This window comes from Oryctolagus cuniculus, chromosome 15, assembly GCF_964237555.1.
Source record: "Oryctolagus cuniculus chromosome 15, mOryCun1.1, whole genome shotgun sequence".
Lineage (NCBI taxonomy): Eukaryota > Metazoa > Chordata > Mammalia > Lagomorpha > Leporidae > Oryctolagus > Oryctolagus cuniculus.
Genome location: NC_091446.1, coordinates 32,579,150 through 32,596,755, shown reverse-complemented (window position 1 = coordinate 32,596,755; position 17,606 = coordinate 32,579,150). Strand labels below are relative to the sequence as shown.

The window sequence follows — 17,606 nt, the reverse complement described above, 5'->3', positions numbered from 1 at the left end:
CCGTTTCCACTGCTGTGTAACCGTAAGCGAGAGGCAGAGGACGTGAGAACCTGGAGGCGGCAAGGCACTCGGGCCGGGCTGCAGGCACTCCGGAAGCTCAGAATCCCGGCTGCTCCACCTGTACTTCTCCCGGCCAAAAGCCCCTGTGTCCTGAGCCCCCCCACCCAGCGGGGCAGCAAGCCCAAGAGGAGCATCTCCTGGGCCACCCCCTCTTCAAAATGTGAACTAAGAGACCAGCACCTATGGGTATCAAACAAGGACATTTAATTTCAGAATATTCCAAGAATATAAAAGAAAGACAACATAATATGATTGTTTCTTTACAGTTACATATATATATATATAGTCAAGTAAAAATGAAACACAAAAAACGGTAAAACCTTTCTCTCTGAAGAAGCCTCGTTTATCTCGAGTGAAGTCAGGGACAGGGCAAAGGCACCTGTGCTACGAAGGCCGGACCCGGGGAGAGGGAACAGCTTGTCCCCAACATGGCTGGGGAGTGCTCCATGGCTCTTTAGTTCGGGCTGTGGCCGCACACACTCCGGTTTCCATGGTAACCCACGGCTGCCGTGTACTCCGCCTCCCCCAGCCTGGTTCCACCAACTACCCTGGTGGAAAGATCTCAGCAAGGCGGCCATCCACGGGGAGTTCTGGTTATGCTATTCACCAGCAGTTTAAACAGCGTGCAGATCTCAGGAACCCCAATCCTCCCCAGATTCTAGGGCAACCCAGCCAGGTTTATCCAGGCATAGATCTGAGTCCCGTCTTCAGTAGGAAGGCGTCAGGGTAGAGCAGACTGAGAACGAGGCGCTCTCCCGGAGGAAGGGGAGCCACCAGCTCCCGGCATCTGTGTGAGGCCCTGCACCGAGTAAGGGGCGCAGTCCAAAGATGTCCGTGTCCAAAGATGGCTTCCCGGTTACGCGTGGTCACACGGCCACTCAGTGCAGGCGTGGTCCTGACGGCCACAGGCTCTGCAGGAAGGCATACCTTAAACCGTGTACTGCCGCAGGCTCCCGGGAGGGAGCTCACTCATTCCCATTCTGGAGGAGAGAATGGCCCTGCTCTGACACTCCTGGATGGACAGCCTCCCTGCAGGCCAACAAACGGCCACTCCGAAGCAGCCAGCAACCACCATGGTCTACAGCCCTGCGTCACTCCATGTCCCCGTCACTCCTGACCCACCCTGGACACTCAGGCTCATGTGGCTTCAGCTACGACTCATCACCTACCCCTCCTATGTCACTGAGGTGCAGTATCTCCCGAGCCTTCTGTCACTGTAGGGTGGATTCCAAAGACATCCACGGGCCTGTGTTCTATACTTGTGCCCCTCTGACACTACATCAGAACTCATCAAAATGATCCCAGAAAACAACATTTTAAAAGCAACAGGAAGAGGCATTTCCAAAGAGATTGTTCCAACATGAAAAATAAACAAAACAGATTTAAAAAATATCTTTAGATTTAAAAAATTAGTTAAATACTGGCTCAAAAATAATACCTGCCCATCAGAAGGGAGATAGCAACCTTCTGCGGCAACAATAAAGGGTATTTGTCTGGATTTTCCCAAAGATTCCACAGGATTAGACCAGTTACATATTAAAAGGTAGAAAGTTATGCTGTTTACGCCTGAAATTTGAATTCCAAATGGATCACAGTTTTTATAGGAAAAATGACCTATAATACCCTTAAAGCAAGGAAAAGCATATTCAATAAATAAACAAAACACAAATCCAAGCACATACATAAACTGCCCAACAGGCCCAGCTATCTAAAAGCATGTGTAGGTAGCGAACAGCTCTCCTGCCAGCCGCGCCGAGCACACTGCCCCCAGGACCCATTCCACCCCCAGGAAGCGTCTCCTAAACCCCAGCCTCCTCCCGCAGGCAGCCCGCAAGACCAAGCGGGGAACAGGAGGCACCGCTCACTGCTCTGCTCCGTCCCCGTCAGCCAGAACACACCTCCGGCTGCACTCGTGGAACGGAGGACGTACCACGGAAGGGAGAACACTGCCTGGGTTCTGTCTGAAGTCACTGGTTTCTGGTGCAAGGATTTTTTTTCTTATTAAGGAGAAAAGTCAGATAGAGACCTACACAAATGAATCTGTGAGTGAACATTTTCGAGAATGATCTGAAACTGCCCTAGAGAAGAATTTTCAAGCAACTCTGTTCCTAACCATCTACTCCCCCAGTCTGTCAAGCTGGAGGCCAAATTCTACACTGTTCTTGACTAGTGCTGTCCCAGCAGCAGAACTAGAATACAGGAGAAGGGGCAGACAGCAGACACAAAGCCCAGCTCTGCTCCCCCAGAGGCATCTGTCGTTTGCAACAATGCAGCAATTTCAACTGTTTAAAACTAGGTCAGCAAGCCATATTTACTGGGCAACTGCTTCCCCATAACAGCTTGACTCAGGGTGACAGCGCTTCCATAGCCTAACAGAGCCCAACATTAACCCGAACATTCTCACCTGCCATGCGCTGCTCTCTGGGCAGGGGTATTTCAAAGTAGATCAAAGCCACTGCTCACCTCAAACATACCTGAACATACACAACCCAAAAGCCAAAAGCCCAAAAGCTCTGGTCCCATCTCCAATTACCAGCTGGACATTGTGACGAGGAGAGGAGAGGCTCAGACGCCTTCAGCACTAGAACGCCTCTCCTTTAGAGGCCATCAGCCCAGCAGACACCACTGTTCACTTCCTTCCCTCTGCCCCCCACCCCCCACCCCCGCTCTCAGGAGAGTGTCCAGCCAGCATGCCGGATGCTTGGAAAGGTGCAACAAAGCCCACCCACCAGGTCAGCCCGGGACACTCCAGAGCCCCCCCCCACATGCCAGTGTTTCAGCAGACCTCCGTTAGGCTCTGGGTCCCAGTGATGGGGCACAGAAGCCCCCCACTGGCACCAGAGATGTTGCTGTGAGAGGAAAGCGAGTGGTGGCTCATCAACCACACAGTGACGTCTGCATCACTCAGGAAAGGAGAGGTGGGGAGGCGGGCAGGGAAGACAGCTTCGTAACTGAAATTTGTCAGTATTGTACTGTTCTGAATTCTCCTTTTTCAATACCATGGGTCAAATACACTGCAATACCAGACCCAGGAAAGAATACATTTCCAAGAACGCTCTAAGTTCTTTGGACATAAATAAGGTCTGAAGGAATGCTTTCCCCAGCTCAAAGTGAGAAAAGCTGAAAGGCCTCTAGCTGAGAGTCTACTCAGATTAGCAACAACATGGCTTTTAAACAAACAAATGAAAAACATAACCCCCAACACTACCAAAACAGAGAAAAAGCCAAAATACCAGTTAAAAATAACATCAGTTCACTACAATTGACATTACTTTTTAAAAATTGCTGGCAGTTGAGCACAGATTTCATGTTTTCAAAAATTAGAATCTGCCTACACACGGAGCAAGCACTGGAGCCCACCCAGGACTGCTCGTCTACTGCACTGGACAGGCTGGAGGTCAGAGGCTTCTCCGTGACACTGAGAGAGAGCGCATGAGCCTACCACTCTCTCCGAGGCACAGCCTGCACACATCAGCCAGTGAGTGGGGTTAGAGGCATCAGTCACGGTATTAGTTGACTTTTACAAGTCAAAATGCAGCAAGTAAGCTGCAAGTCCAAGCTTCACTGTGAGTGGTAGTAACACGTGGCCCCCTGGAAAAAAATCTGCATGGCCGACAGAACTCCGGATCCTTCAGAGGAATCCTAGGTTGAAGAAGAAACAAAGTATTAGACACGGTTATAAATATTTTTAAAAAGATTGACTTATTTGGGGGCTATCAATGTGGTACAGCAGGTTAAGACACTGCCTGTGACACGAGCATCCCATATGGGTGCCTATTCCAGTCCTGGGTGCTCTGCTTCCAATCTACTTCCATGCTAATGCACCTGCACCCATGTGGGAGACCCTGATGGAGTACCAGGATCCTAGCTTTGGCCTGGCCCTGCCCTGACCATTGCAGTCATTTGTGGAGTGAATCAGCAAATGGAAGATCTCTCGCTTTCTCTCTCCCTCTCTTCCTATCCTTGTCACTCTGTCTTTCAAATAAAATAAAATAAATACATAAATAAATAAACCTTTAAAAGATTTATTTGAAAAGCAAACTGACCCACAGAGAAGAAAAAACACAGAAAGGGATCTCCCATCCATTGGTTCATTCCCCAAATGCCCAACACAGCCAGGGCTGGAGCCAGGCCAGAGCCAGGAGCCAGGGGTTCCATCCTGGTCTCCCACGTGGGTAGCAGGGACACAAGTATCTGGGCCATCTTCCTCTGCCTTCCAAGATACATTAGCAAGGAGCCGGAGCAGCAGCTGAGTAGCTGGGACTGAACTGGCACTCTGATAAAGGATGTCGGCATCACAAGCAGCAGCTTAACCCACAGTGCCACAATGTAGGCCCCTTTATAAATGTTCTCTGAAAAAATCCCACCCAAACACTACAGAACCTACTCATTTTCTTTTCATTTTTTATTTTATTTTTTGACAGGCAGAGTGGACAGTGAGAGAGAGAGACAGAGAGAAAGGTAAAGGTCTTCCTTTTGCCGTTGGTTCACCCTCCAATGGCCGCCACGGCCAGAGCACTGTGGCCGGCGCACTGCGCTGATCCGAAGACAGGAGCCAGGTGCTTCCCCTGGTCTCCCATGGGGTCCAGGGCCCAAGCACTTGGGCCATCCTCCACTGCACTCCCGGGCCACAGCAGAGAGCTGGCCTGGAAGAGGGGCAACCGGGACAGAATCCGGCGCCCTGACTGGGACTAGAACCCGGTGTGCTGGCGCCGCAAGGCGGAGGATTAGCCTAGTGAGCCGCGGCGCCGGCCAGAACCTACTCTTAATATTTTTTCCAAACTGAAGGTTCAAGAGTTTGAGAACTTATAACTCTACCAAGTAAACATTACCAAGTTTGCTTGATCTAATCTTGCTTCATTTAACCATTGTAATGGCAATAACAGCTACCACCTGAGGGCATATTTTGTGCCAAGGGCTGCTGTAATTCTTTATGCACATTATCTCATTTCTCCTCACAACGTCCTGTGCCAGAGGTAACACTCCTGCCACCTTAGGACAAAGAAGCTGCAGCCTTTGTAAGTTAACCTGCCCTAGGATAAAGAGCTATTAGCAGAAAACTGGGAACTGGACGGAGCCTCACTGAACGCAGAGCCGTGCCCTTACCACCACTAGGCTCTCATGAGTAAATGTTCAGTAAATGTCTACTGGAGGCAAGGGACTGTCAGCACTGAGAGGAGAACAGGGGACCAGAGGCCACAAATATCTTCTCAAGTCTCACCCATCTTCCAGGAGAGAAATCAGCCCAAGGTAAAACAATACATGTAAAACAAATGAATCATATTCAATGACTACATTTTACTAGAATCAATAAGAGTAGCTATTATACGTAGTAATTATATGTCGCAGGGTTAGTCAGAGAAGGTTTCAAAGGAGGTGGGGTTTAGGCCGGGCTTTAAAGAACGGCTAGGGGCTGACGCTGTGGTGTAGCAGGTAAAGCCACCACCTGCAGTGCCGGCATCCCAGATGGGCGCCGGTTTGAGTCCCAGCTTCTCCACTTCCAATCCAGCCCTCTGCTATGGCCTGGGAAAACAGTAGAAGATGGCCCAAGTCCTTGGGCCTCTGCACCTACGTGGGAGACCCGGAGGAAGCTCCTGGCTCCTGGCTTCAGTTCAGTGCAGCTCCGGCCATTGCAGCCATCTGGGGAGTGAACCAGCAGATAGAAGATCTCTTTCTGCCTCTGCCTCTCTGTAACTCTGACTTTCAAGTAAACAAATAAAATCTTAAAAAAAAAAAAAAAAAAAAAAAAAAAAGAATGGCTGAAATTCTAACTACTAAAGGGACCAGCATCCTGGTGTAGCCAGTAAAACCACCACCTGGAATGTTGGCATCCCACAAGGGCAGCGGTTCAAGTTCCAGCTGCTCTACTTCCAATCTAGATCCTTACTTATGGCCTGGGAAAGCAGCGAAAGATAGCCCAAGAATTTAGGCCCCTGCCACCCACATGAGACCTGGGAGAAGTTCCTGGCTCCTGACTCCTGGCTTCAGCCTGCCCCAGCCTAAGCCATTGTAGCCATCTAGAAGTAAACCAGCAGATGAAAGATCTCCCTCCTTCTCTCTCTGTAACTCTTTTAAAATAAATTAAAAAAAAAAAAAAAAAAAAGTGAGGCCAGCACTGTGGCATAGCAAGTGAGGCCACCTCCTGCAGTGCCGGCATCCCATATGGGCGCCAGTTCTAGTCCAGGCTGTTCTTCTTCTGATCCAGCTCTCTGCTATGGCCTGGGAAAGCCGTAGAAGATGGCCCAAGTCCTTGGGCCCCTGCACCCACGTGGGAGCCCTGGAAGAAGCTCTTGGCTCTGGATCAGCCCAGCTCTGGCCATTTCAGCCATCTGGGGAATGGCCCAGCAGATAGACGACCTCTTTCTCTCTCTCTCTGCCTCTGCCTCTCTGTAACTCTCTTTCAAATAAATAAATACATCTTTAAAAATAAATAAATAAAAACTAAATTAATTTTAAAAGTTTAATTATTGAAAATAACACCCCACTAATAAGAAAGTGCTGCATATGTGCTGCATCAGTTGTGATTTTGGGGTGATTTTGTCTCCTCCCCCGCAGCAGACATGTCTGGATGCGTTTTTGGCTGTCACAGCTAGGGGACCGGCACTACCAGCATGTGCTAGGTAGAAGGCAGAGATGCTGCCAACCACCATACAAGGCACAGGGCAGCTCCCACAACAGAGAATTATTTGGCCCAAAATACCATTCGTGTTATGCTTGAGAGACCCTGTGCTAAACAAACCTTATTGGATTATGCTACTGATGATGATAATAAAACTGCATTTTCTTCTCCAAAGAATATTTTTTTTTTCTGACAGGCAGAGTGGACAGTGAGAGAGAGAGAGAGAGAAAGGTCTTCCTTTGCTGTTGGTTCACCCTCCAGTGGCCGCCACGGCCGGCGCACCGCGCTGATCCGATGGCAGGAGCCAGGTACTTATCCTGGTCTCCCATGGAGTGCAGGGCCCAAGCACTTGGGCCATCCTCCACTGCACTCCCTGGTCACAGCAGAGAGCTGGCCTGGAAGAGGGGCAACCGGGACAGAATCCGGCGCCCCGACCAGGACTAGAACCCGGTGTGCCGGCGCCGCTAGGCGGAGGATTAGCCTGTTGAGCCACGGCGCCGGCCTTCCAAAGAGTATTTATTACTTGAGTAATGAAACAATTTAAGGTTGTATTCATTGTTGTGTAAAAGAACTACAAGGCAGGTTCCTGGATGGATGGACTTGGAGACTAGAAGTGAGTTCACACTGGAGCTGTGGTCTGGAAGTAGTCATCACAGAGAGCAGATCTGAGCTGTGGAAGCCAACCCAGCTGCTAAGGGAGGAAAGAACGAGCAAAGAGCTTATGATAGAACATTGGGGAAAACAAAAACACAAAGAAGTAGATAGGCAGACAAGGGTCAGCCACTGCAGATAAGGAAAAGAACTAAAGGAGGAGGAGGGGCAGGCACTGTGGCCCAGCAGGTGAAGCTTGCGACAACTGCATCCCATATCAAAGTGCCAGCTAGAATCCCGCTGCTCCACTTCCAATCCAGCCTCCTACTAAGGCTCCTGGGAAGGCAGTGGATGATGCCCTAAGTGCTTGGGTTCCTGCCACCCACATGAGATCAGGATGGAGATCTGGGCTCCTGGCTTTGGCTTAGCCTAGTCCTGGCTGTTGTCATTTGAGGAGTAAATTGGTAGGTAAAAGATACCTCTTTCTCTCGCTCTACTACTCCATCCTTCTCTATCTCTTTGCCTTTCAAATATATAGATAAATCTTTTTTATTAAAAGTTTTTAAAATATATATTTATTTATTTGAAAGTCATAGTTACACAGAGAGAGGAAAGGCGGAGAGAGAGAGAGAGAGAGAGAGGTGTCTTTCATCCGCTGGTTCAATCCCTAATTGGCAGCAACAGCCAGAGCTGCGCCGATGCGAAGCCAGGAGCCAGGAGTTTCTTCCAGGTCTCCCACGTGGGTGCAGGGGCCCAAGGTCTTGGGCCATCTTCTACTGCTTTCCCAGGCTATAGCAGAGAGCTGGATTGGAAGTGGAGCAGCTGGGTCTCGAACTGGTGCCCATATGGGATGCTGGCGCTTCGGGCCAGGGCATTAACCCGCTGAGCCACAGCATCAGCACCCTTATTAAAATTTAAAAAATGAAAATAAATAACAAAAAAAGGAGGAGGAAACAAGAATAGTATAGCATCACAACACCAAGGATAGAGGAAGTGACCACGGAGAGAGAATACAGTAAAAACACCACTGAATGTCATTCATTATCTGTGGCCCTCTACTGCTCTGAACCACTAATATTCTTGAGAATTTAATAAAACTCCCTCAGAAAAATGCACATATGTATCTATATAAAAATTGCATTAGCAATACCAGGAACTTTATTAAAGACTTCTTTGGAAGTCCACAGATAACAGTCCAAGGATCCCTGCCTTAGAACTTAGTGAAATAGGGGCTGGCGCTGTGGCGCAGTGGGTTGACGCCCTGGCCTGAGGTGCTGGCATCCCATGTGGGTGCTGGTTCGGGACCCAGCTGCTCCACTTCCTGTCCGGCTCTCTGCTGTGGCCTGGGAGAGCAGTGGAGGATGGCCCAAGTCCTTTGGCCCCTGCACCCACGTGGGAGACCCGGAAGAGACTCCTGGCTTCAGATCCGCGCAGCTCTGGCCGTTGCAGCCATTTGGGGAGTGAACCATCAGATGGAAGACCTCTCTTCACTCTCTGTGTGTGTAACTCTTTCAAATAAAATAAATAAATCTTCTAAAAAAAAAAAAAAAGAACTCAGTGAAATAATACACTGGATTATTTTTTAATTCATTTATATCTTTACAAAGTAACATTGCCAATATAAAGAAACTTGTTATTTACTAATTATCTTAAAAATAAAAGCAACAAAAGACATATTGACACAAAATATTCTTCAAAAAAATAACTTATGCTTGGTCTTGACTCACAGACATATAGATGGAATTATTTAGACACAAATAACACAAAAAATTATGTTCAGACACCCAGCCTAGAACTCAGAAGTAAGGAGGAAAAAAAGAATTCAGATAATTCATTCAAGGCTAAGTAAGAAGACTATAGTGAAATGTAATATTCTAGAAGAAAATAAAGATTGATCCAAATTGAGCATTTATTCCTTCTACGTACGGCTGACATCTCAGTCATTATGCTCACGTCCCAGTGGTGAAATAGGCATGTCAAATCAGAGCTCAATTCAACTGCCACATGAGTGTTGGACAAGACCATGTCTTGTCTGGTTTTCTTAGCAACTATTACAAATTGTTAATGCTTTAGCAATTACAGTGTGCTTCCAAAATATTATTTCAGTTAAGCCTCATAATAAATCTGTGAAATACATGTAACAGGCTGAGTATTTCTTTTCCAAAATGCTTAGAAGCAGCAGTGTTTCCACTTGCAGTGCTGTAGATTCTAGGATATTTGCATAGACTCTACCAGCCGCTGAGCATCCCTAATCCACAAATTTGAAATGCTCCAAAATTCTAAACTTTTGAGCATCATGTCAGTGCTCAAAAAGTTTCAGATTTTGGACTTCCAGACTAAGGATTTTCAACCTGTGTTATCCTCATTTCAGAGGAAGAAAGCTGAGTTCAGGAGGATGAGTGGCTTCTCTGGCCAGAGGAACGGTAACTCAGGGCTCACGCGATCTCCTGGTCTGCCCACTGAGCCACCTCAGCCACAGCAGGCTTTTATCAGAGAAGCCCGGGCCAGTCGGCAGCGTCAGCTTTCACCAAGCTCCTGTGGACGAGTTCTGAGGCCAGTGACAGCCTCAAAAGCAAGCTGTGTGATAGGATTCCCAGGCCTTCAGCACGGGGGAAAGTGCCACTGACTACGGCTAACCCACACGTAACTACGCCATGAGCACAGTCTCAGCCCGGCTGCACTCAGTGCCACAGGCTGGTTGACGCTTGTTCTCAACCACCTTACCGCATGTTCTTAGGATAGGTTAGGGGCAGAAGTCTGGCCTGGCAGGTAGGGTGCTGATTAAGACACCCACGGCCCACATGACAGTACCTCGGTTTGATGTTAGGCGTCAGCTCTCGACGCCAGCTTCCTGCTAATACAGACCCTGGGAGGCATCAGTGAAGGTTCAGGTAACCGGGTGTCTGCCACCTACGTGGGAGAGCTGTCACTGCAGGCAGTTGTAGTGAGCCAGTGGAAAGGGGTGCCCTGCCACTGCCTCAGAAATTCATTCATTCATCAATTGATTCTAAAAAGGCATCTTATACTATGCACTATCTAAGAATTCAGGAGCTGGGCCAGCATTGTGGTACAGTACGTAAAGCCACCAGACCCAGAAGAAGCTCCTGGCTCCTGGCTCTGGTCTAGCCCAGCCCTGGCCATTGTGGCCATTTGGGAACTAAACCAGTGGATGGAAGATCTATCGATCTCTGTCTTTACCCCTCTCTCTGTGACCCCGCCTTTCAAATAAATCAACAAATCTTTAAAAAAAATTCAGGAGCACAGTGTGGGTCTGCTCACACTCCACCCCTCCGCAGCTGGGGCAGCGCTGAGTAGAATAACCGTCGGGACACAAGGACGCAATTCCTACATCACTTCTAGGAATTCAAAACACCAGAAGCAGAAGGAGCAACATCAGTGAGAACAGAGAGTAAGTACCACTAGTACCTTTCTTCCCCTCTTTCTTCCCCTCAGACCATTTCAGTCTTGTTGGTGTCACCGTGACAGCTGGAGAGCCAGAAAACAACTGTAAGGAGAAAATTTTGCAGTGTTTAAATGTTCTCGAGTCATTCCTACAGACTTTCCTAACAAAGGGATTCTTTACTTGCTCCATTTTCATGTGAAGAGGTTACCAGGACTGATGCATTTATAGCTCATCAATTTTACATTGAGTGTTGGCTTAGTAAGTAGCCAGGACTGTGATATTTGCAGGACCATCCCACAGGTAACGTGGGGCCAGGGAGGTCTGGCTCAACTCTTACTTGTCCTGTGGAGTCTCCCAGTAAGAATCAACCACTCGGGGCCAGCACTGTGGCACAGCAGGTTGCCAATGTCTGCACAGCTGGCGTCCCATATGGGTGCCAGTTCGAGTCCTGGCTGCTCCACTTCCGATCCAGCTCTCTACTAATGCTCCTGGGAAAGCAGCAGAGGACAGCCCAAGTCTTGGGCCCCTGTACCCACGTGGGAGACTCTGGCTCCTGGCTTCAGACTGGCCCAGCTCCAGCTGTTGTGGCCATTTAGGGAGTGAACCAGCAAATGAAGATCTCTCTCCTCTCTGTCTCTCCCTGTACTGTTGACTTTCAAATAAATAAATAAATCTTAAAAAAAAAAGAGAGAGAGAGCATAAATGAAAGGACTGAGAAGAAGGCATTGCTGAATGGCCAAGAGACACAGTAAACAAATGATAGTATGTCGATGCCTGCCTTTTACAAGTGTACACACACACACAAAGTCCAAAGAACAGTATCTTACTGAGTTCATATTTTCTCTGCTGGCTCTCTTCAACTCATTCATGGCCACAGACTCTGGAGTAGGATACTTGTCTTTCTTTTCTGACATCGTCTGATTTCCAAGGACCTTCCGCTGATTTAGGAACAGAAAATATTTAAGTTACAAACATCTACTGTATATATATTATAGCTACACTGACCTTCAAAATTATAATTTCCTTGGGTTTAAAAAACTCCATAATATGATCAGTTCTGCCATCTTATACAAGACAAAGCATGTTACCCAAAAAAGTTGTTCTTCTGTAAGTGATCACTTTTCCTCCACACTTAAAGGGACTGCAATGGCGGAAGATGGCTCAAGTCCTTGGGCCCCTGCACCCATGTGGGAGACCAGGCTTCTAGCTCCTGACTTCAGCCTGATCCAGTCCCGGCCATTGAAGCCATCTGGGTCGTGAACCAGCAGATGGAAGACCTCTCTCTCTCTCCCTCTCTGTGTAATTCTGACTTTCAAGAAAATAAAATAAATCTTTAAAAAAAAAAAAAGGACTGCAATGTTAGAAGCAAGCTGATAGTTGATTTAAACAAACTTAAATAGGCCAATTCCAGTGTGGCTGTGAGGCCATGAAAGAGACACCAGGTAAGTACCAATGTTCCTCTTACCCACGGGTGTGCTGCCTGCAGCAGCTGTTCAAAGAATCTCCCTCCATTCTCCACAATGAGACAGTTGGGCTGGATCTGCTCCCTGACTCTGCTTCCCTGTCATTCCTCACACAGGAATGGAACATTTGAACAAATTCTCTGAGTTCCTAATAGAGCCACAAGGGGGGTACAGGCCTTCTAAAGGGGGTCACATGACTACACTGACATTCAGAGCAAGACTAAAAGCCTTTTAATCTTGGCGCAGCTTAGAAGATGGATGTAACTTACTGTGAAAGCTGTCAGTGACAACTCTACCATCTTTGGAGAAATCTTCCCTTTTTCTCCCTTAGAGAATAAATTTTAATCCCAAAAAGAAGTCAAAACTAGAACATTAAACTCAATGTTATACATATCAGTAGCAGTATTCAGAATACTCTGATACAATAAATTATTTACCTGAGAGAAGATTTAGAAGAAAAAAAAGTCTAACTAAAAAGGATCAAAACAGGGGGCCAGCATCATGGCACAGTGGGTTAGGCTGCTGCTTACAACAACAGCATCCCACAGGAGTGCCAGCTTAAGTCCTGGCTGCTCCACTTCTATCCAAGTGCTTGGTCCTCTGCCACCCTCTTGGGAGCCCTGGATGGACTTCCAGACTCCAGCTTTCAGCCTGGCCCAGCCCCAACTGTTGTAGCTGTTTGGGGAAGACGGATCGATCGATAAATCAATCTCTCTGTAACTCTGTCTTTCAAACAAATAAATAAAGCTTTAAAAATAAATAGTGTTATCCCAAAGAATTGTAAGTTCTTTTATAAATTCTAAAGTTATAAGTTCCCTCTTAGTAAAGAAGTGGACAGATTCCAACTGCTTAAGCTAACAATTAGCAACACAACTTACCTAGAGCCAACTGCAGAAGCTCACTGAGAAACCTACAGCCACCTAACTTGGGTTAAGGAAAGATTCTTTACTGTAAAACTTCCTTCGATCATCTCTATGACGGGGCAGTCAGAGGAATGAACTTTTCTAACTGAGCGGCTGGCGTTAAGTGCATTTGCAGCGTTGTGCACGGATCACCACCAGCCACCTCCAGAGCCATCCAACTCCTCCCAAACAGACTCCTTATCTACTAAATGGTAATCACCCCCAGGCCCCAATCCTCCGCCTCTGACAACCACCAGTCTACTTTCTGCCTCTGTGAAGTGGGCTATTCTAGGTAGCACACATACACAGATTCATACAGTATTTGTCTTTCTGTGCCTGGCTGGTTCACATAATATAACATCTTTGGGCTGCCCTATGCTATAGCATAACTCAGAATTTCTTTCCTTTTTGTGAATGAACAATATTCCCCTGTCTATATATCACACTTCATTACATTCCTCTGTCAACAGACAACTGGGCTGCTTCATGTTTTGGCAGCTCCTCGGTACCCTCCTTTAAATTCTTCAGAGTAGATACACAGAGTGGCATTGCTGGGTTTAACCCTTTGAGAAACTCTCCTACTGGTTTCCAGAGGTACCATTGTACATTCCCGTCAGTGGTGCACAAGGGTTCCAGTTTCTCCACAGCCTTGTCAACACTTGCTTTTTTCTGTGGGTTTTTTTTTTCATATTAGCAATCCCAGTGGGCAGGAAGTGGTATCTCGTTATGGTTTTGTTTTGTATTTCCCTAATAATTTGCAATGTTGAACATCTTTTCATGTGTTTCTTAGCCACTAAATATTTCTTTGGAAAAATATCTACTGGAGTCCTTTGCCCATTTTTTAATGAGGTTGTTTCTGCTGTTGCTGAGTTACAGGAATTATTTATATATTCTGTACATTAACTACTAACCAGATATACAATTTGCAAATATTTTCTCCCATTCCATGAATTATCTTTCCACTCTGTTGACAGAAAGGAAATTTTTATGTCAAACAAGCCTCGTGTCCCAGAAGCCACTGACACAGTGGATCAGGAAAGAGAAGTGAATTCTCTATTGCTATACATTATACCTAAGACCAACATTAGATGAATTTGCAACTACTAACAGCTGTACCTTAAAGGAAAAAAAAATACAAAGTATTTATCTTTTAGGCCAAAGGTTTAAATTTAAATCAAAGGGCTCCTTAATGTTGCTGGATTTATATATAATAGCAATGTTAAAACAAGTTTAAAAACAATAGAACACAGAATAATGCTAATTTCTCTCCAAGTTAACCAGAACCTTGCCTTAGTTTATGCATGGAAATTTGAACCCCAAAACCAAGTTGTCTACTGCCATCTGATGGCCATATTCTTTCACTATAATTTCAGATCATCTGAAAACTGGTACATTCAATCTGTACACAGTGATGGCAGCAACAGCACAGAAGTCTATTTTGCATTTGTTTTAAAACAAGATTTTTTAGGGGCTGGCATGGTGGCATGGCAGGTAAAGCCACCACCTACGATGCTGCCATCCATATGAATGCTGGTTCAAGACCCAGCTGCTCCACTTCTGATCCTGATTAATGTGCCTGGGAAAGCAAGAGAAAATGGCCAAAGTGTTTGGGTCCCTCCCTCCACATCGGAGATCTGATGGAGCTCCTGGCTCCTGGCTTGTGCTTGGCCCAGCCCCAATATTGCAATCATTTGGGGAGTGAAACGGCTGATGAAGACATCTTTTTCTTTCTCTCTCCTTTCTCTCTATAATTGCCTTTCACATAAATAAATACCTCTTTTTATAAAAACAAATGAAGTGAATAAAAGAAGTATGCAGCACAAAGCAGGTCAGGAAGCAAACAGCCTCCTCACGCTGCTCAGGACTGAGGACTCTATCCTCATCCCTGGAAGAGACAGAAAAACCTTTATTTCTTTTACTCCATAATTCCTCTTGTCTGATTTGAAATGCAGGAAATCCTTGGAAAAATAAAGCTTGTACAAATTCTATCTTTATTCCTTCACAAATTAACTCTGTATAGGACCCCAAAAAACAGAAATGTTCTGCATAAGAAAAGTCAGACTATTACATTTCTTCACAATCCATGCTCAAAGGACAGCACAGCACACCCACCTTAATGAGCCCGCTGAAGGAGCGCGAACGAGCCCTCTTCTGTACTCGAGAACTAGAAGGTTCTCGCCCTGGTGTTTGGACCAAAGACTGCTTATTAAACTAAAACAAAACAAAAAAAAACACAGACAAAATGTTAATATTCTGCCATTAAGAGATAGCATCCTGGGGTGGGTGTTGCGCACAGAGGGTTAACCTGCTTCCTTGGGACACTGGCATCCTATATCAGAGTGTCCAGGATAGAGTCCTGCCTCCACCTCTAATCCAGCTTCCTGCTAGTGCATATGGGAAAGCAGTAGAGGATGGCTCAGGTACATCCACCCCGCTACCCTGTTCGAGATCCAGATGTAATTCCTGGTTGCTGGTCTGGCCTAACCCAGTCTAGGTTGTTGCAGGCATTTGAGGAACAAACTAGCAAAAGGAGTATCTGCCTCTCCCTCTCCCCTTCCCTTTCTCTTTCTCTCTCTTTCTCCTTCTCCTCCTCTCCCTGTCCTTCTCCCTTTCTTTTCTTTCTCCCCCTCTCCCTCTCTCCCTCCCCCTCTTTCTCTCTCCTCTCTCTCTTCCTTTCAAATACATAAAAAGTCTTTTAAAACAAGAGAGATAGCATTGTGTAAAAACCAATAGCTGGGACCGGCACTGTGGTGCAGTGGGTTAAAGCCCTGGCCTGAAGTGCCAGCATCCCATATAGACTCCAGTTCTAGACCCAGCTGCTCCACTTCCGATCCAGCTCTCTGCTATGGGCTGGGAAATCAGCAGATGATGGCCCAAGTCCTTGGGCCAATGCACCCGCATGGGAGACCCGGAAGAAGCTCCTGGCTCCTGGCTCCTGGCTTCAGATCGGCACAGCTCTGGCCGTTGCAGCCAATTGGGGAGTAAACCAGCGGATGGAAGACCTCTCTCTCTGCCTCTCCTTCTCTCTCTGTGTAGCTCTGACTTTCAAATAAATAAAAATAAATTTTTTTTTTGACAGGCAGAGTGGACAGTGAGAGAGAGAGACAGACAGAAAGGTCTTCCTTTTGCCATTGGTTCACCCTCCAATGGCCGCCACGGCCAGCGCATCACGCTGATCCGAAGCCAGGAGCCAGGTACTTATCCTGGTCTCCCATGGGGTGCAGGGCCCAAGTACTTGGGCCATCCTCCACTGCACTCCCGGGCCACAGCAGAGAGCTGGCCTGGAAGAGGGGCAACCGGGACAGAATCCGGCGCCCCGACCAGGACTAGAACCTGGTGTGCCGGCGCCGCAAGGCGGAGGATTAGCCTACTGAGCCATGGCGCCGGCCAAAAATAAATATTAAAAAAAAAAAAAAAAAAAATAGCTAACTGTAATACCAAAAAAAGTCCAGGAAGAAGTGAGCCTATGCACCTATGTATTGATTAGTAACTCAGCAAGCAAATCACAAAGGCAGAAATCAAGCTACCCAAAAGAAGTCAAATTTATTTCTTCATTTTCTAGATTTATTTATTTGAAAGACAGTTACAGAGAGAGGGGGAAAGACAGAGAGAGAGGGTCCATCTGTTGGTTCACTCCTCAGATGACTGCAACAGCCAGTGCTGGGCCATGTCAAAACCAGGAGCCAAGAACTCCATCTGGGTCTCCCATTTGGGTGGCAGGGGCCCAAGTACTTGGGTCATCATCCTCCACTGCTTTTCCCTGGCCATTAGCAGGGAGTTGGATCGGAAATGGAGCAGCTGGGTCTCGAACCAATGCTCATGTGGGATGCCAGTGTCACAGGCAGCGGCTTTACCCACTACACCACCATGCCAGCCCCAGAAGTCAAAATGTTTTAAATTACTCTGAGGGGCCTGGATTTCACATATCTTAAGGTAGAACTGTTATCTGACAGACATAGAAACTGAGACGTAGAGAGCTTACAGAATTTGCTCAAATTCTCCTGCTGATAATCACAATTTTTTTTGCATCAAGTATCTTGGATGCAGAGAGTTACTGGCATACCCTAAAAGTTCTTAATTTAACATAAATGGCACACAGAATTTTTAAGAAGTTATTAAAGCTCTCTAAATGGATGTCTATCAGGACTGCCTGCCAGCATTACTGTCAAAAGGAAATACATTAGAATGCAGACTTGTCAATGCTATCAACATCAGCTCTCTGTTTGGAGGTATCGGAAGTAGAAAAAGGGAAGATCCGAGGAATTGTATAATCTTATTCAATTGTCTGATCTTAGTCAGTTCTTTGATTAGACATTCATCTCCCCACTTAAAAAACAATAATATAGTACCTACTTGAAGAATTTACTCTTCGGCCTTTTCTAACTACGTATATTTCTATGACTTTTTTTATATATAGGTATCAAGAGGTTCTTAAAGTTAATTATCTCAGCTACCTTTAAAGACTTTCGCTAGCAACTATCACTCCTGAACATATACAGACAAGTGGAATCCATCATTCCTGATAATGTTGACAAGGATGCAATAAGTGGGTTCCCTCATACGCAGCT

The 17,606-nt window shown here is 46.5% G+C and overlaps 1 protein-coding gene across 7 annotated transcripts in view; it reads right to left on the bottom strand.

Moving 5' to 3' along the window:
- Positions 1-241: 241 nt before the first annotated feature.
- ARHGAP19 (Rho GTPase activating protein 19) overlaps positions 242-17,606 on the bottom strand; it is a 72,761-nt gene continuing 55,396 nt past the window's right edge. For 5 of the 7 annotated variants that reach the window (XM_008270292.4, XM_051824026.2, XM_008270293.4 and 2 more), the window contains 4 exons: positions 15,151-15,249; positions 11,501-11,611; positions 10,697-10,775; positions 242-3,702 (listed from right to left, as the gene is read on the bottom strand). In XM_008270292.4, the coding sequence (XP_008268514.2) occupies positions 3,692-3,702; positions 10,697-10,775; positions 11,501-11,611; positions 15,151-15,249 (300 nt within the window). In that variant the 3' untranslated portion in view covers positions 242-3,691. The remainder of the gene's footprint in view (positions 3,703-10,696; positions 10,776-11,500; positions 11,612-15,150; positions 15,250-17,606) is intronic. The other 2 variants (XM_070057452.1, XM_051824027.2) reach the window with 1 other exon arrangement.